Source organism: Lytechinus pictus, chromosome 8 (genome assembly GCF_037042905.1).
Source record: "Lytechinus pictus isolate F3 Inbred chromosome 8, Lp3.0, whole genome shotgun sequence".
In the NCBI taxonomy this organism is placed as follows: domain Eukaryota; kingdom Metazoa; phylum Echinodermata; class Echinoidea; order Temnopleuroida; family Toxopneustidae; genus Lytechinus; species Lytechinus pictus.
In genome coordinates, this window is record NC_087252.1 from 3,051,851 (window position 1) to 3,072,830 (window position 20,980).

Sequence of the window (20,980 nt, forward strand, 5' to 3'; positions counted from 1 at the left end):
ATTACATTTTGGGCGTTATTACATTTGTGGGCGATTATTACATTTGTGGGCGATTATTACATTTGTGGGTGTCACAGGTGCCCAGGTGGCACCCGTCGGATTCTTGAAGTAGACACCCCATACTACAACTTCCAGCAAAAGAATCGCAGTCATACCCAACTTGACGGTCATGCAATAATTTTGATCATATCTACCCGACTATAATTACTAAAGTGGGAAATGTATTATCCCTGAAACACAAACATAAACTGAATGAATGAAATTAAACAAACTATATATAACTAACGTAAAAATAAAACAGACCATTGTCAGACTATCTTTTCTCGGGATCCTTTATTTATTTTGCAATGATTTGTGCATTCCTGACATATCTTGGGGAACCTTTTGAGTGACTTTGGGTAAGGAGTGGAAAATGATTTAACACATCAATTGTAACATTTATACAAACTTCAAAACCTTGAAGGCTATGAGGAGTTTTTTGTTTTGTTTTTGTTTTTTTAATCATTGATACTTTCAAGCATCATCTATTTCTAGAAAGTGAAACATGTCACCCCTTCAAGAGGAGATGTAGAGAGGTCAACCAAGCACTTCCTTTAAGTGAAGTATATATGTTTAAGGCGAGAATTGTCACAATGGCACTGTAAGCTAACAGGTCATATTTTGCCTCAGGGATAGGAATCCCTGAAACTTAATGTTCATCTCAAAGTTCAAGTATGACTTCCACCCCCATTTTTCGGGGAAGGGGGGGGGGGGGTATTCATGGTATTAAAATGCATGTTAAGTGACATTCATTTTCTCACTTAATTGAGTGCTATGCACTCTGATATAACCTGAGAACACTCAGATTCAATACCTCAAATCAAGTTTGTGAACTGTTTGTGAAGTATTCATAAAAGTGGTATGCCATATTTTCTTGGAAATGTGAAAAAAAATTGTGCATGTAAACATAGACTGAAATTATTGACCCCCTAGATATATCTATTAAAAAAAACATAATAAAATTAGCACTTCATACGGAGAAATACGATTGATTACATTTTGTTTGCATAAGATTGCATTATAATTGTTCATCATGACACATACACTGTAAAAAAAAACCTGATTTTACAGAAAAAACTAGATTTTGCAGAAAGCAATAACAGAATCATTATGTAAATTTATAAAACAGGACTATTTCTACAATTTAACAGAACAGGTCTCTTTAAAAAGGGGGAAATGGTATTTTATTCAAGGAAATTTGTAAGGTTCCATACACCAAATACCAATTTCCTGTAATTTTACATGATATAATGTAAGATTACGCAATCTGGTAAGATTACATGCGTTCTCGAGACTCCGCGGCAGGAACTTATTCTATTTTTTAATGATAAATTTTCTAACAGTGCATAATATTAGCTACCTACTAATGCTCTTAAATGTGGAGTGGTATCAGTTTTGTTGATATGTGTGCGTCTTACAATTATACTGATGCATAAGTGTGAAATTGATATACGTTGATATATTACAATAAATGTATGTGCATTGATCGTGGATTTGACTAGCCCTACATTATATACATAAATCACTATATCATTGTCACGCCTGACCCGTTCACCGATGAGAGTATGTTACATCTGGTACTGATAAGTAGATTAAACTTTCTTTCTTAGGAAATATATGAAATCATGCATTTCTTTTCCGAAGTATCTCAAAACTATTCCACGCTTAAATTGAAAGTTGTCCCACAAATGCAGTGTAAAGTAGTGGACAATGCAATAATTTATATACATTATTAAACGCATTTACTATTTTTTATAGCTTTTTATTCATTTTTTTCCACTCATCTAGAGAGAGTTTTAGGAAGACAAATGGCTCTCATGACCAGGAGTCAATCTTGATATCTAAAAAAAAATTTGAAAAATATATAATATTTATTTTGTCAAGTCAACGTTGATTATGTAATAAAATTTTGATTACAAATAGATTGCCAAGTTATGTTTAATTTGTCTTACGTCATCAGACATATTTCAATGTCTTTTAATGTGTGTTCCCTAACAATACTATTTCACTTTTTTGTGATGTGGTCACAGCTTCTCTAAAAGAGGCTATAAAATAATGGTAACTATTACTAATACCCTGACCAATCATATGGAAGTAAATCATAAATATGTGGTGATCACCGAATCAGGACTTTCCAACGCAATTCCTCGCTGGGAAAATGTTGTAGGACCTGAATTACAGGATATGTATCCCCCGTCACGGGAATTTAGTATAATATCTAAAGTTGAAGCCCCTTGCCATGCTTGCAGTGATGAATCACGTGCTGGCTGTGTTGGATTTAGAGAAGAAGAGTTACCAGGTGGACTGGTTTGATGATTGGGTGGAATTCTTGGGAGAGATATTGGCTTCATCTCCATGTATTCGTGAGAATCCTGGATGGGTTGCTTAGGAACTACATCACTTCGGGAAACAGCGGGATCTCCAGCAACACCAGGTTTGGACTACAGTTAGGGAAAATGTATAAAATTGAGTAATACCTTAAATAGTTGACCTGGAATTCAAAATAGAAATATATTATTATACCACAACCAATATGCTCTTGCGACTAATAATAATACAAAAAAAAAACACAATCAAGTAGTTAGCATGGCTGTAGAAAATATAGATAAACATCTAATGGCCCACTTATGTCAAATGAGTTTCGATTTACATCAGTTTAATCGCTGTAGATGCACAATGTATATACAATGTCATTGGGTAATACGATTTTGAATGTATCTATATAATATATATTCCGTTGTATCAAAACATGGCGTAGGAAATTTAGCATATATATTATAAATGTTTTTTTTCTTCTTCAACAATATCACACGGAATGGTATAGTCATTTTTATTTACCATTGTACAATCTGCATATAATTAAATGTGACGAACCTTTTTACGATTTAATTTTACGATTTGGTATAGATGATATTCTAGAGTGGATTTTATTTAAGCATACATTCTGTTTTATTTAAAATCTCGGTGAAAAAAATAGAGCTTGATCGTTATGATTTTATCAACAATATTGCATGGAGTGGTATTACCAATTCTATTTACCATGGTAAAATCAGCATGAGCGGGTTCTTGGTTCGAGTCCTTCTGGTGTATGATGGTCATTGAAACTCCGTCCGCATTCCCTGCATATAAATAACAATTTGAAAGTAAAATAATAAATTATTCGTGAGAGTCATTGATAGACAGTCATGAGAACTCATATTTAAGACAAAAAGATTCTGTATATTCTGAGTTAACTACGTGGATATTTTTTTTAATAAATAAGTAATCAAAATTAGCGGATGATTTGAATGGGAAAAAAGCCTAGTAGGGCCGCACCAACAAGATCCGAATGGAAAGCTGGTAAACTTTTGATTTGACAAAAATGTGTTTCAACTTTTTTTGTCAAATGTAACACAGATATTCAGCAAGCATCTTAACAAGAAAACGACTTACCAATTTTTTTTCTATAACCGATGATACTGCAAACGCTTATAATGAAAAGCACGAAGCTCGAACATCCAACAACAATAACAGTGTGCACTGGCTTCCAATCTTCAAGTTAATATGAACAAGAAAACAACACCTTAATAAGTCTAGTGGAAAGATGCCTTGTACCAAAAATTATCAATAAACATATTTTTGTTTTCTTTGAATTAAATCTGATTCGAGGGTTTAAAGAGAAGGATGATATCAATAAAATGTTTATTTTACGATCGCGTTTCGTTAACACTAAATTTTTCATAAGATTTTCCTGTGACGATTCCTACATCCCATCGTTTAATAGTCACTTTAATAATTACAAAACTACTATAGCTTTACATGGACATCACCACTCTTCCCTAACACCATACAAGCATGCCAGGGTCCCGTCTTAAAAGAAGAGTTACGATTGAGCCAATCAATCGTAACTCTATGGAAATCCATCAGTGTCATAATTTGTTCCACAATAAATTTGCACAACGTCCTCTGTGAACACAAAGAAGTAGAGTGAATTTTCAAGAAAACAATGAATACATGAATATACATCATACTAAGAAAAAATGCTTAACAAAAATCCATAATAGATGTTGACGTTGCTGGCCGTCCATAATTCTGATTGATCGGATTATTACAACTCTTAGTAAGACAGGGGCTAGGTTTCACAGGTGCGTGTATTTACTGTGTATTAGGATAGCCGAAAGAACTCATCTCCCTCCCCTGCCAAAGGCATTTCATGAACATACAAGATTGATTGATTGATTCATTTATTTCCACACTTCATAAAAAGAACAATACAGTGTAAAGATGATTATAACATAATACAGTACAATATATTCCAATGCATAAACAAAACATACACTACACAAAACAATAAACCAAAATCTGAACAACACTTAAATCAGACAAGAAGAGAACAGTATATGTATATGTGGGGGATCATTTAAAAAGTTAAAAACTTATAACACAATCCCAATTTTGTCAATAAAAGTTTGAGTTTTGCAGAGAAAGACTAGAAAAAAAAAGAAAAAAAATGTAGTTGAGGTAACTTAGTTTAGGAAATTAAAGTTTTTGTAGAAGAAACGTTTTAAGTTTATATTTAAATACATGAAAGGATAATGAATTTTTTACATCTTCAGGGAGACTGTTCCAGAATACAGGATCATATTGAATGATTGACTTTCGGGATAAGGATAATTTACCACATGAAACACGGTAATCAGATTTTCTTCTAGTATCATAATTGTGAATATCAGAATTTTTACAAAATAAAGAATCAAAATTTATTGGAAGTAATTTCTTGTAGTATAAATACATAAAGATACCAAGATTATAACTATATAATTCATACACAGGCAATATTTTAAACTTAAGAAAGAGTGGAGCAGTGTGAGCTCTGAAACAAGAATAAGATATAATTCTGATTACTCTTTTTTGTAAAACTAAAGTTCTATCTAATACATATTTATTTGAAGACCCCAAACAATAATTCCATGATTGAGTTTTGATAATATTGTAGTGTTATAAAGCATTAAGAGAATATTTTGTGGGACAAATTCACGTAATCTATTTAAAACACCTATATTTCTAGAAATGAGGGAGTTTATCTTGTTAACATGACTTTTCCATTTTAAATTATCATCAATGTAAATTCCAAGAAATTTTACTCTCTCCACCCTTTCTACTTCAATATCATTACTATATAATTTAACAGATTTTTTTATCTACATTGTTTCTACTGATGATCATAAAATTTGTTTTCTGAATATTCAAAACTAAATTATTAACAGAGAACCATTCCTGTACTTTATTAAGTTCAATATTCATATTTTGATGTAAATAACCTATGTCACTGTGGCTAAAAAATATATTTGTGTCGTCAGCAAAAAGAACAAATTTTAATAAATTAGAACAGATATGAAGATCATTAACATATATAAGGAAAAGGAGAGGACCGAGGATTGAACCCTGCGGTACGCCTATTGATACTTTTTTGAACTCAGAATGACATGAATTATAAAGAACACATTGCTTTCTACTACTTACATAATTGTGTATTAATTTAAGGGCAATAAAAAGATAATTTACTAAGTAATATGTCATGGTTAATATAATCAAACGCCTTTTTTTAGATCAATGAACACTCCAAACGTTATTTCGTTATTCTCATAAGCATTTATAACGTCATTTAAGGAATCTATCAGAGTATGAGATGTACAATGTTTTTCTCTAAATCCAAATTGTTTTTGATAAAGTATCTGATTATTATTAAAATATGTAATTAGCCTAGTACAAATACATTTCTCCTGCATTTTGGAGAAACATGATAATAAGGAAATAGGTCTATAATTTGAGAAAACATTTTTTGGACCAGATTTATACACAAGAATAACTTGTGATATTTTACAACTATCAGGAAATATACCTTCTTGAATACATAAATTGAAAGTAAAGCATAATGGTTTACATAAAATATGAATAGTCCTTTTTACAACAACATTTTCAACACCATCAATTCCTGGGGCTTTTCCATTCTGTAAGCAATTGGCGATGTTAATAATTTCCTTGTCAGTAATAGGTTTGAGAAATAAAGAACAAGGCAGGGTGTTTTCAGGTAAGAAATATAATCAATATGACCTCTTGCAATGTTGTTTGTGATAGTATGTCCAATATTGGTGAAGTATTCGTTTAATGCATGTGCAATGTCATTTTCATTTCTGATTTCTATTTCATTATTTATAAAAACTAAATTATTATCAGAAGTTTCAGGTTTCTGTTCATTTAATAAACCATTTATAACTTTCCATGTTTTGCTAAGATTGTTTTTTACTTTACTAAATTTAGAATAATAAAATTATTGCTTAGATTTTCTAACAAGACTCACATATTTATTCTTAAAAGATTCATATTTTGCCTTTTTATTATCCGTAGGTTTCTTTATGAAGTTTGCAAACAACCTGTTCTTGTTTCTATACATACGTTTGAGTGTAATATCAAACCAATCATTCTTTTGCTTTCGGCTTACTATTTCTTTTAATGGGAAACTAAGTTCATATATTTCAAGAATAATTTTCATGAATTCATCATATAGCAAGCTAGGGTCAGCAATATCGTGACTGTCATAAATACATGAAAAGTCAACCTCTGATATTCTTTGTAAGACCCTAAGGATGCCATCTTCAGTAATTTGCCGTTTATAAAACTTTTTACTCGACTTCGTTGGCAACGAATAATCAAAAATAGAAAATATTGGATAATGATCAGAAACATCACAGATAACAGAACCATAATAGAGGTTACATGAGTTATTAACAAAAATATTATCAATTAAAGTTGATGAAGTTTGAGTAATCCTGGTGGGTAGACTAATTAGTGGGGAAAATGAAAATGATGACATAATTTCAAGAAATTCATTAATATAATTCAATTGATCCATCTTTTTTATATCAATATTGTAATCACCCAAAAATATACAATGTTTCTGCTCACCATTAACCTTTTCAACAATATTGGTAAGAACGTTAATAAATTCATTGATTGATTTTTCAGGGGGTCTATAAAATACTCCAATTATGAGGTTTCTACCCAGGTTAGGAATTTCAATAAAGCAACTTTCACATGTATCACAAAAAATATTAAGATCACATCTGTTTACAAACTCAATACTATTTTTGATACCAAAACCAACACTACCGCCATGTCTTTTATGACGGCCTAATCCGACATATCTATAATCTTTAAAAATATGTTCTGGTGCAGTGTTCTCTTTTATCCAGGTTTCAGAAAAAGCAATTACATCAAATGGATGATGTAATGAATACAATAAAGTGTCTATTTCAGAATAATTTCTATTCAAGCTTCTACAGTTAAGGTGCATAATAGAAAATTTAATTTGAGAAAACATAGCAAGCTCAGTCCTGAGCTGCTCAGGGGTTAATTGACACTCACACTCACTTGTCATCATTTCCCTTAGAATATTACCTCAGGAGAAGAGAAAAAAAGAGGAAGTCAAGAAAGTAAAAATACATGCAAGTAATTAAATCAAAATATGATGTATATATATATATATACATATGTACAAACATAAAAATTGCAAAAGCAATGAAATTTCAAAATTAGAAGCACTAATTTCGAATAGTCCAGGAACCACAATTACATTGAATTAGACCAGATCATAGTATAATTACGCCCAATAGGCTTTGGTTGGTAAGTATGGTTTTGGTATTAATAATGATGTCCAATTATGATACAGATAATCTACAAATTTTTCGGACAATCATACCAATGTGAGTTTCGAAAATGAAAAACAAAACTAAAATCCAATATTACATGTTTATTATCTTCAATTACTTGCTAAATTTAAAAATTGATGAATACAATTATATACCTTCCGACTGTCCACATTTAGCAGTGCTTGAATTACTATACAGAAGGCTTGTCACAGGACTGTTTCCGACAGTTGTGGATTCTAAATAGATAACATAAAACACGTGTTAAAATGAAATTACATTCAACACCAGACGAAAATGTAAGGTGTAGATGAGATGAACGAATGATTATAATACTGAAAACATAAAAAATAAATGTGCGATATAATGAAAACTTCCACCATAATATTGAAAATATAAATGAATTAATTGTTCTATATGCCCTATTGCGCATTCGTAGATGTTTACTGAATAAAAAAATGAATTTTTCGTAACAGTTTTCTCTTTGCTCTGTGTAATATTGAACTATAAACAACAATATATTCTTTATACTGCTTTTAACTGTACACTTATCGGAGTGAATATAAAAAAAATGATTGTGTGAACTATCAGTCTAAAATAACCCTTGTCCGTGTTTCCTTTTGGATCTCCACTAACAAATCTTTAGTCGATCTAATAGAATACAAAACAAATTTAATTCCCACTCCTAACTGCACCATGCCATGCATCAACTCGTTTAAATTATATACTAATTTGTATGACGGTAATTTGTTATGACATTGTTTTTAATAGTTATTTTTTAATGTTACAAGAAGATAATGTGTACACGAACACACCAAGCTCACCTTCCTTTTTTATGATGACGGATGCGATGATTTGGTCGGAATTTTTGACAATACAAACGAGCTCTATTTCACCATCATCGTCATCCATATAAGTTGATGAGAAGTCAATTGTTAGTGTTGGCAAAGTAAGTCTAGTATCCTTTGAGTCATTAATAAGCTTTAGAGGTCGAACGCTATACCATAACATGTCCATGCCCTTTAAAACCGTCCATTCCAGGTCCACAGATGGCTTCACCAACGTACTGGTCTTACAGACAAGCGTCTTGTTTTCCCCTTCTTCAACAACGATTGATCCTCCTTTCGGAATTATTTTATCATCTCGGTCGTAGGCACCTTCAACCAACGTCAAGCCTTTTGCTGGAACTAGTAAATAGGAGTAAGGACAACACATAAGTTTGTATCATAAAATAAATAACTTGATAACAAATATGTTTATATTATTGACAATCATATCTTTGGGAAAATCAAAATCTACTCCAAACATTTAAGCAAGTGAATTCTTTTATGGAAATGCCTTTGGAATAGTGGCCTCAACTTCAAATACATATTTTTCCGTATTAGGACAACTACCCCCTGGACAATCACCCCCGGGCAACTACCCTCCCGGACAATTACCCCCGAGGACAATTACCCCCCGGACAATTACCCCCTGAGGACAACTACCCCCCGGACAACTACCCCCGGACAACTACCCCCCCGGACAACTACCCCCCGGACAATTACCCCCCGGAAAACTACCCCCGGATAATTACCCCCCCCCCACTCAATTACCCCCTGGACAATTACCCCCGAGGACAATTATTTATTCTCGAGTATCTTGGAATCAAACGGTCACCGCTGTAAGAAGCCGTAAATAGTCAGCTTCATCTGCAAATCTTTACGAAATCCAGAACTCGTACGAACGCATCATCCGTACGATCATTATTGTTATGTCACATTCCTTTTGGCAATCTTCGTATGACCAGCACAATTTATATTTCTTAGCTCGCCATGTGGGCCGCCGGAAGATGTGATTGAAGCTTTTACATTCCAATGTAAATATCGCGCGGCTCAATAACCGCTTCTTCCCGTGCGTTCAGGCGTGCTAAAATAGAGGGGGAAACTAAGAACACGAGATTTGAATGAAATTGTAGAACTATATTAAAAAGGTATAAAGTGATATTTTGGATTTTGTATTTGTAGTTGTTATTGTTTTTTTAAATGCTGAATAAAGAATAATCCAGCTTATAACATCCTTCTGGGGTTTGAACTTCTTTTGTAACAATAATCGACACGGCGCAAATCCTACATAACAGTTTGCCTTATTATTAGGTTTTGGTTTAACTGTTTTGTGTTTGAACAGAGGTATTATCATAATTATCTGGCGCGCGCGAAATATCTGTAGTGTTGATTTATTTTATGAGAATGCTCTACTTAATCAATGGCAAAATTAAAAGGGAATTTTGGAGATTTTTCTATGCAAACCATACGACCCGCCATTGATTTGGTACATGAGTCCGTCACTATTTGCAAGGATGGAGTGGGTACAGACCATTGGCGGAGCCACAAAATTAAAAGAAAAGGGAAAGAAAGAGAAAAAAAGAAAAAAAGAAGGGGAAAGAACGGAGGAAAAAAGAAAAAGAAAATAGGAGGGTGACGAGTGAATAAAATAAGATAAGGGGAATAGCCTGTTCGATGAGATACATAGCTTGCTCAATATGCTGATATGTAGCTTAAAATAAGTATTGAAGTCAATATACAAAACATATTTCATCTCGGAAATCGAACTTTCATTATTTTGTGTAATTTACAAATTCATTTTTAAAAGGTGCTCTGTAACAAATGTCAGTTTCATGGTCTGAATATTTTTTTTTGCTCGCGATGAGCGCTCGCAAATTTTGATTTATCAGGTACCTTTTATTTTCGTGTATTCCATAAAATTGTCAAAATATCCCTTTTCAGGTCTGATTGTAAAAACGTATCAGCTAGCGCTGCACACTCGCATTTTGATTGGCGAGTTATATAATGTCTCAATATTAATTATACAACAAACTATACTTAAAATCCCCTTTTCATGACAGTGTATAAAAAAAATTATGCTCGCAATTTGCGCTCGCTTTAATGGTTTAAATATATTAACTGATGCGTCCTATTTATAATTACAAGAGTGCTTGAAATGTCCAGTTTTCAGGCCATAATATCATCAGATTTCGCGCCCTCATTAGGCATAGATATTAATTTAAGAATTAAATTGCCCTTTTTTTCATCTTGCGCTTAGCAAGAGGAATAGGAAGACAGTCATTGACATGTCCTAAGGATGTCCCATTCCTATGTCAAAACTCTTTTTTTCAGATCGGAATATCTCGCGCTCGCTTTGCGCTCACTTTGGTTTTCATGATAAAAGATTATTTAGAATGCCTAGATTATAGGTTTAAATATGAAACACGCGCGCGTATGTTTATACAGATACTCAACTTGTTCTCTTAACCACCAAGCTATTCTGGTTCACGGCTGTCACGATGAACTAGAATTTAAATACCCTCAATCCTCTTCTGTTATGGTTTTCATTAAAGATCGAGCATGCGATCTTAAACACATAGGAGTAATGCCGAAAATGTATTTACAAATTATGATTTCCTCCTATTAAAGCATCTTTATTTACTGTATAGTTATATAGCTATCCTGTTCACGATTACAAAAATTGATTAAATTTTTCAATTCTTTTCGGCTCGCGCTTCACGCTCGCATTATTTGATTGTTGAAAAATGTAAAGTCTTCATGGCTAAGTGCAAGCAGTCATTTCATGAATGTTCAATTGTTGTATGAAAACTTTAAAATAAAAGGTAGTATGAGGGACGCTTTACATATTATCTGATGCATATGTGCTTAACCAAAATGGGAGGTTTAGAGGCGCAAGCTCTGAAGTAAAAAAAAATGAGAGAGAAAGAGAGAGAGAGAAAGGGAGAAAGGGAAATATCAAAGAGAAAAGAAAAAAAAAAGTTATTAAGATAATTGAAGTAGAAAATATTTTGAAAACCTGTGTCACCGGCCAAGACTTACAATGGATCCCGCTTGATTTTAACATCGATGCCGGAGAGGAGGGGGAGGGGTAATTGTACTATGGGGTAATTTTCCTGGGTGTAGTTGTCCAGGGGGTAGTTGTCCGGGGGAATTGTCCGGGGGGTAGTTGTCCGGGGGGTTATTGTCCGGGGGTAGTTGTCCAGGGGGTAGTTGTCCGGGGGGGTAGTTGTCCGGGGGGGTAGTTGTCCGGGGGTAGTTGTCCGGGGGTAGTTGTCCGGGGGGTAGTTGTCCGGGGGTAATTGTCCGGGGGGTAATTGTCCGGGGGTAGTTGTCCGGGGGGTAGTTGTCCCGGGGTAATTGTCCTCGGGGTAATTGTCCTCGGGGGGTAGTTGTCCTCAGGGGGTAATTGTCCGGGGGGTAATTGTCCTCGGGGGGTAATTGTCCGGGGTAGTTGTCCGGGGGTGATTGTCCAGGGGGTAGTTGTCCTAGAACCATATTTTTCCATTCAGTGATGTTTAATCGGGTAGATATGACCAAAATTATGTACGGATTTTTTTTTAATTTGCAGTATATGGTGTCTACTTCAAGAATCCGATGGGTGCCACCTGGCCATCCTTCTTTGGCAATAGTTGACGTCATAGGCTACGCCCACTTTTTCACATTACCTCATATTTTACGGGATAAACAAGTCATGTTTAGTATCAAATTTAAGCAAATTAAAATCAAATGCAAATATAGGTCAGCTAAAGGTCATTTAAGGTCATAGGTCATATTGCATTACAAATGTAAGTAATACAAGCAAGTTATTTATTATATGCACTATTTTACTAAAAGTTAAGTTGAGGGTCAATCCGAAGGTTCATTAGTCCGAAAACGAAATCAAGTTCGTTCTTCCAAAGGCACGTTAATCCAAAGACGCAAAAACGAAATAAGGTTCGTTATTCCAAAGGTTCGTTAATCCGAAAATGAAATGAGGTTCGTATCGTAATTCCAAATCTGAAGTTTTAAAAATCATTTTTGTTTAATTTTGGGCTTATTATGTCATACTGTTTAACAGGGCATCCCACGCGAGATGATGCGAGCGCTAATCGCAAGCTCAAACTTTTGGACATTTTAATAAGAAATGAATATTAAACATTCCGAGCAGTTCTCGTAAAAAATGATAAAGGTATGCGCATCTAAATAAAGAATTAACGCGAGTGCGAAGCGCCAGCTAAAAATTTATGATATTCCAGCCTGAAAACTGGACTCTCTTAGCATTTTTATAACTAGAAAAAAGGGTGAGTGCCGTACTTACCGCCCTTTTACACGGTAAAATAAAACTTGTAATTTGCACGATGATTCCAGTGGAAAATACGGCTAATGACAATTATTTAGCACGTGTGCTACCAAGCTAGAACATGATTAGAATCACGAACGCTAATCACAGTCAAGATAACAATAGCAATCATTATTGCAATGATGATCAAGATTCACGTGTTAAAAGGCCCTTCATAATAACTAACCGCCCTTTTACACGGTGCAAAATCGTAATGTGATTGATGATTCCAGTGAAAAATAATTATAATGACGAATTTAAGCACGTGTGAAACCAAACTAGAATCACGAACGCTAATCACAATCACGAATTCAAATCCTACTCCGGAGGTGAATTCCAGTTAAGTGTCACTCAAATTACGGTACGAATTTTACGTCTGATAGGGTTGACCTCCAAAACATATTTTGAGGGGCGGAGCATACGTGACCATTCACGCACTCACAGTACTGTAGTTTCTGTTTTGCGATGCAGTGCTTTGATTGGGTTTGATTGACAAGTCACCAAGGACACAATACCGCCTTCTCTCAGGAATTAGAATTCAAATCACAGTTTTCAAATGAACGTGTGAATGGTACAATGATTCTAAAGACGAATTGTAATCATCATCACAATAATGATTCGGAATCCTTGTGTGAAAAGGCCCGAACGCAAAGCGCTAGCAAAAAAAAAGAAATTGTGATTTTCTAACCTGAGATGTATTATGTTGTACTTCAAAAATAGTATTAACATTGAAAAAGTGCACATTTCATAAAAAAAAAAGCATTTGCCCTTTTTGAAAAAGTGCATTTTTCCTACGGGGATTTTTATTTCTTCATAACCAGCAGAAGATGTTAAAAATTACGCATCTTCCCCTATAAATCCCTTATTTGGAGGTTATTTCGTTTTCGGATTAACGAACCTTCGGAATGACGAACTTTCGGAATATTCGAAACTTCAGAATAACGAACCTTCGGAACAACGAATGTAACCCAAAATGTTTTATTTGTATAGATTATTTGAAATCACATGCATTGTTTGATACCCAAAAATGTATGTTACACGTTTTGCTTATTTGTGATTATAATTTCTACATTTGATTTTGGATTTGCTTTAATTTGATATCAACCATGATATGTTTACTCCACTCAATAGAAAAGTAATACTTTAGAGAAATATAAGAAAGTTGTAGTTAAAACAAATTATGATAAAATTTGTTGCATTTTGAAATTGTTAGGTATCACAATTATCTGCGATGAGAGTAGTAAGACACAGAAGCCAAATGCTATTATTTTTTATCAAATTATAATTTAATATTAATTTCTGAAACAAATGGAACGCAAAGGGAATTATAGAAAAAATTTAACTTATGTGTTCCTCGGCAATAAACGTTTGTCTTGTCATGCTTCTCACTTTCCACCCTTTCACACGGTAAGCTTCGGAAAATAATTCCCGGTATACTTAAAGCCTGGTATATTTGTATATTAGTTTGATTACAGTAGATTATTTTACCATTGACAGTCAAAATGGTTTTACATTCCGCAATATCCTGATGATAAATCATACTTAGATCATATTCGGATTCATCCGTAATAAAACATTAAATTATGATTTGATAAAAAAATATAAGCATTTTGCTTCTGTGTCTTACTACTCTGACCGCAATTAATTATGATACTTAACAATTCCAAAACGCAACACATTTTATCATAATTTGTTTTGATTACAACAGAGAGTGTTTTACCATTAACAGTCAAGTTGATTTTGCAGCCAACATCTTTGTCAGGATAACGCACAATGAGATTGTATTCAGCTTCATCCGCCAACGAAACATTCCATATTGTTAAATTAGTATAGATCATGAAAGCATCTCCGTCACATGGGGTGCATTTTACAATGTAATTGAATAATATTTTCGAGTCACTCCGTCTTAAGGTTATATGCAGTCCATTTATTAGGTCGATTTTGATGCACTGTAGATTGATGTCATCCCCAGCACTTACGGTTCTATGTTCATGTTTTACACCTTGAATAAAAAAGCATTTCATTTTTTCGTATTATTAGTAAATTGTATTAACCTCCATTGATATATTGATCACTAATATTAGTTACCCGTATGGAGTATGTAGCTGTATGATATATACTTCATCATCTTCACATACTGTTTATTCCTATATTACAACCAATCATATATGATCGAATAATAAATATACACTGTAAGATATAGGGCTATTTCAGATAGTAATGGATAGACTACATTTAAATGTACTTTACATATTGTCTTAATTTTGGAGATTTATATAAATAATCTTCCCTATAGTGACAGTATGAATAAGATGGGTACAATTTAATCATGTTATATAGATAAACGGTATCCACTGCTCATGATTACTTTTATTTGTTAATGTATACAATGTTTGCCAATATAGATAATAATATGTTTCTATTATGGTTTCAAGAAGTCCTGTGTATTTTTTTCATGAAGATTGAATTGGCATCTAATCAAAAGTAGTCAAAATTCACATTATTTATTAAACGTGTATTTATCAAGACTATCTTAAAGCCAGTGGAGTAACTATGGGCGGGGGAGGCATGGGGGGGGAGGCACGTGCCCCCCCCCCAATCGGCTGGCCAAAAAAAAACAGGAAAAATGAGAAAAAGAGGAGAAAAGGAAAATAAACTTGGGAAAGAATAAATTATTGTTCATTATAATGTTATACTATATTATAATTATGTTATGTTACTGTATACTACATTAGAAACATTTTGTTTTCATAACATTATGAAACATAAATTGCTCAGGGCCTATGCCTTTATTGTTCCTGGTGCTCGCATTGTCTGTTTAACTATATATATTAGATCAAATATTTTTTTTCGGAACACTATAGTTTTCAAGTATATTTGAGAGACCTGACGTCAAATCAAATCAATATACACCAAATATATTTCCTCGCACTTTCGAGTTATTATTGTTTTATGTAGTGACATATGCTTCTTTTTTTATGACTACTAAAGTGATTGCCCGATCTTAAGGTCTTAATATAAAACATTTCCTGTCCGTGCTTACGTTCGCATTAGTGGATTGGTAAGATATGTTTGCTCTTCATGAATTCCAAACTAAAATCAGTCATTAAAATGACCTGAACATAAAAAGAATTCAGCTCGCGCTTCGCGCTCGAATCATTTGGTTAAGGAAATACGTATGGTCTTGGTGAATTCATAGAAACAAGCCTTATAATGCCCCTATTCAGATCTGCATTTCCTAAATTTTCAGCTCACACTTCGCGCTCGAATTATTTGATTAGTGAGATGCGTATGATAATCATGATTTCATTGACTACAAATAGTGCTTCATAACTTGGCGCTTGGCACTCGCATTAGATGTCTATGGTGACATATGTATACTCGTACTGGATTCCTTAAAATATCCCTTTTTTTGAGTCAATATATACACAAATTTCAGCTCGCGCTCGCATCATTTGATTAGTGAAATACGTATGGTATTCGTGAATTCCTACAAACAAGCCTTAAAATGCCCCTCTTGAGGTTTGAATTACCTACATTTTCAGCTCGCGCTTCGTGCTCGCAATATTTGATAAGTGAGATGAGTATGTTAATCATGATTACAATGACTACAAGTGCTTAGACTACAATTTTGTTTAGATGTAATTCTAACAAAATCAGCGAGCGCTTCGCACTCATATTAGATGACTATGGTGAAGTATACTCGTTATTGATTCCTAAAATATAGTCCTTGAAATGTCCCTGTTTGGGTTCAATATATACACAAATTTCAGCTCGCACTTCGTGCTTGTATTGTCTGTTTACCGAGACAGGTACATAATTATCATGATTAAAAAAAATTGGCTTAAAATGTCCCTTTTTAGGTCTGTATATCAAAAATTTTCAGCTCGCGCTCCGCGCTCACATTATTTGATCAGTGAGATACATATCCGTTTAATGGCACTGTTCTAAAAAAATGTCTCTATTAGGTCTTGATAAGAGATGGGCTATGTGGTTAACCCAAAAGTGATTGATTCCAACTTGAATACTTTTTTTAAAATCAATTCTTTATTCATTCATATCTAAAGAGGTAAAAAACATATGCACAATGCAAACAATTATTTGAAGTGCAGAAATACTGCAAGATAACATCATATCATGAATAAGCGAAACATTGCCTTGATTATCTATTATCATTAAATGAAAGAGAACTTATAAAAGCAAAGAGGCCTTGTGAAAAAATGGTCTGCAAAAGAAATTAAGATACATATTATATGATAGCTCTATCTCTTGCCTCCTAAATGCCTCTATAAGCATTTTGACAACTCTCTCGGACTGGCATGTCAAGTCACTTCTATTTATATTTCATGCGTTCATGACAATTAATAGGCTACCATTTGCATACAAATATATACCGCTAAAGTGAACCTGGACTGTAGAAATAGTACAAATTGCCTTTTCTCTGAAAAAGTATTATTCTGGATTGAAGGGGGAGGGTGATGGATCGATTTTTGGGAGGTAGGGACATGGGACATTTCGAGTCTCTTGGGGGTGATATCGGGGCATTTTTTCCCTTAACTTTGGAGGGATAAAGGCTCACACATCCATCTCCGGCACAGTTTCATATGTGAAAACTAGTGTAAATTATCTTACATCTTGAAAAATATGAATTGTGAAAAGGGGTGAAAAATTGGGCAGATTGCTCAAAAGAAAATTAGCCCTTCTTCCTACAATGATTTGGTTAAATAATTCAAGAACTCTCACATTTTACTTTTTGCGATAGTTATAGGTGCACTGTAAAAAAAATGAAGTGCTAATTTAACACTTACATTGCTTGTATAGTGACTGCACTACGAGTGCTGATTTTCTAGTATAAATTTGGACTAGAAACTAAGAAATCAGCACTCGTAGTGCAGTCACTATACAAACAATGTAAGTGCTAAATTAGCGCTTCATTTTCTACAGTGTGTAGTCGTGAGAAAAAAAACGTCATGCAAAATGTATGCACCATAACAAGTACAATGACCTACTTACCAACAGAGCAAGTTACGAATCCGATTATCAAACAAATATACAATTTGCACATGATTACTTATATTGTTCACTCAACGAGAATGTAAGTATTCTGTAACAGAACGCTAGGGGAATATTACTAGTTGCAAGGTTTTAAGTTTGCACACTTTATCCCTATACTTTTCAAAACACAAAAGACTGTTAAAATTACATGGTGTTGGCGCTCTTTAAATGGGACATGCATTCAAAATTGGAAGCGTCCGCCCATTTAATTTTTTAACACATTAAAGCTCGGCATAGAAAGGCGCAATAATAACGATAGTTTACTTAGCCAAAACATGGCATACCTCTAATTGCAAAATTTTCTGGATATCGGTTTCTATATCGTTTTGCTTTGAGGGTCACAACAATTGTGAAAGAAAAGGGACCACTGAGAAAGGTGGATTCCAATTAATTTGTCCTCTTAAAAAAAAAAATCGGATATATTACTTTTTGAGAAATTCAATTTTATCTTATATTCATTGAACACGTTGGATATCCGACAGATTCGACCTTTTTACCTGCCAATTCTACAGCAAAATAAAGAAGTTATGTCTTTAAATGTCGGATTTTTTTATAGCTTTTTCACGTTTTTCTCCTAAAAGAACCTTGTACAGTTCGTAATGTCTTATCAACAAATTTCAGGGATAAACTCTTTAATCGAAGAGGACATTGGTAGATGGTAAATAAGACAGCGAATATATAACTGAATATTTAATCTGTTAAATTGCATCTATAAGTATGATTGAATGAATACTAGTAGTAACCGATGTTGAAATCCGAATTAGTCATCCGGCACTAATCTTTCATTGCCCTTCTTCTCTAGCCAGCAGCCACCTTGAAGGTAAGAGCCAGTCTGAAAACATGATCAAAATTAACATGGTCAAGTGAACTTTTTACAACTTTACCATAATAATAAACAATTTGATTGTGGTCATCTGCGAACAGTGGCGTACCGTGGGTCACGGCATGGGGGGGGGGGACTAGCAATATCTCGAGTCACTTACATGTAGTTGGCGCGCAAACCCTCTAAATGGCCGTTTATATTGACCTAATACAGAGATATTTTAAGTACCGTGCCATTAAAATGATATGTATCCCACTATACAAATAAAGGCAGCGCGAAGCGCGAGCTGAGCCTTTATCATAGTCACGTTTAAAGAGGGACGTTATCAGTAAATATGTGTAATCGTGTTTCATATCCGTCTCACTAAACAAACAATTTTTGTATATATTGCCTTCAAACAGAGATGTTTTAGGACTAGTTTTCAGGAATCCATGGAGGCTGTACATTTTTCACTTATAAAATAAAGCGAGCGCGGATCGCGAGCAAAAAAATCTATACATTCGGACCTGAAGAGGGGCATTGTAAGGCTTGTTTGTAGAAATTCCTTAAGACCATACGCATTTCCATAACCAAGTGATGCGAGCGCGAAGCGCAAGCTGAATATTTATGACATTCAGACCAGAAAAAAAAATCATTTAGAATGATGATAATGATGATGGGTTTTTGTATAGCACCGGTTTCCGCCTTTGCTGGGCGCTAACGGCGCTTGCTCAAAAAGGGAATATTTCACAATTATCAGTGCCTTCAATCAGTGCTTAGAATCATAATTCGTACAGATACTGTCCTAGTAATGCTACAATTGAGTTATTTTTGCGATGATGTTGGACTGGGGAACAGAAAGGTCTTCAGGTAAGACTCAAAAGCTGATTGGTTCTCTGCTCCTCTGATAAATTGGGGAAGGCTATTCCACAGCTTTTGTCCAGACATGCAGAGAGCTTGGTCACCCCAGGTTGTGTGGCGGAGAGATTCAGTCAGCAATGCTTGATCTGCTGATCTGAGACTGCATGTTGGTCTATGCTGGTTGATAGAAAGCCAGTGTAGGTCACGCAAAATTGGAGTAATGTGGACTCTCATTTTTTGAAGGGACACAAGACGTACTGCCATGTTTTGCAGACACTGAAGTCTGTGTAGTTGATGTTGAGTCAAACCAGTCAAAATCGAGTTGCAAATGTTCAGTAGGGTTGTTACAAATGCCTGAGCAAGGAGTTCAGCAACTTTCTTAGTTGCATGCTTGCTGATCCTTCCAAAATTACGAATTGAGATGCAGGCAGCCTTGGAAGTGCATGTGACATGCTGCTCCATTGTAAGTGAGAAATCAAATACCAGTCCAAGGTTTGTCACTTGATCCAAAGGCTTGATTAAAGAGTTGCCAATTCTTAGATGGTTTATTGCCAATTTGGCTCGTTGTTGACGAGATCCCACTCCATCTCCGGTGTCTTGCTTAAGAAGCTGAAGTTGGAGATCGGGCGATAGTTTGCTCATGTTCTCTGGATCAAGTTTTGACTTCTTCAGCACTGGATTAACTCGTGCAACTTTCAAAACTTCTGGTACTTTTCCGGATTGTAGAGAGGTATTAATGAGTTATGTCACTATAGGGATCACAGTAGAAGATCAGGATTGGAGCAACAGAGTTGGGATTGAATCAAGATCACATGATTTTGGTAGTGATTTTAAAGACTGTTTTCTTAGGAATTCATAAAGAGCAGACATATCTCAACAATTCGCTAATGCAAACCTATGCACGGACTGTTTTTTTTATATTCAGACATTAAAAGGGGACAAGCACTTTAAGTAGTCATGAAAAGGAAGCATAATTATGTCACTAAATTAAATAATGAAATATTGAAGTGCGAGGAAATGTTTGGTGTATATTGATTTAAAAACAGAATGTTTTAGTTCCATATAATCCCCTTGAACATGATTATTTATATCCATGATTATCTATCTCATTAAACAGACAATGCGATGGCCAGGAATGACGAACACTGGCCCTAAGAAGATAATGTTTCGTAAAGTTATGAAAAACAACATCTTATGTAATACGAAATAATATACAATTTCTTCTACTTTCCTGAATACGCTTATCGTTTATTCTGCCCCCCCCCCCTTCGCAAACCGATGGGGGAGGGGGGGGGGGCGTAGTTAGATCTGTAAGCCACTGTCAGAGGAAATACAAGACAAGAACATCGGATAAATTATACAAGATTTTAGACAATCCTAAAATACTTAGATTATT

At 34.3% G+C, this 20,980-nt stretch overlaps 1 protein-coding gene across 1 annotated transcript; it reads right to left on the reverse strand.

Annotated features, from left to right (window-relative positions):
• Positions 1-322: 322 nt before the first annotated feature.
• Positions 323-17,974, reverse strand: LOC135154843 (uncharacterized). Its single transcript, XM_064103035.1, has 6 exons — positions 17,880-17,974; positions 8,549-8,911; positions 7,883-7,963; positions 3,472-3,570; positions 3,079-3,158; positions 323-2,480 (listed from the first exon to the last, which is right to left on the reverse strand). The coding sequence occupies exons 1-6, from the start codon at positions 17,929-17,931 to the stop codon at positions 2,139-2,141; spliced, it is 1,017 nt and encodes a 338-aa protein (XP_063959105.1). The 5' UTR covers positions 17,932-17,974; the 3' UTR covers positions 323-2,138.
• Between the last annotated feature and the right edge of the window lie 3,006 nt (positions 17,975-20,980).

Excerpts from the sequence above, each read along its gene's own strand:
- LOC135154843 (XM_064103035.1), bottom strand. The coding sequence starts at position 17,931 with ATGTGCAAATTGTATATTTGTTTGATAATCGGATTCGTAACTTGCTCT. Across the intron at positions 8,912-17,879 it reads ATTCGTAACTTGCTCTGTTG|TTCCAGCAAAAGGCTTGACG; the intron begins GTAAGTAGGTCA and ends CCTATTTACTAG. Across the intron at positions 3,571-7,882 it reads TAAATGTGGACAGTCGGAAG|ATTGGAAGCCAGTGCACACT; the intron begins GTATATAATTGT and ends ATTAACTTGAAG.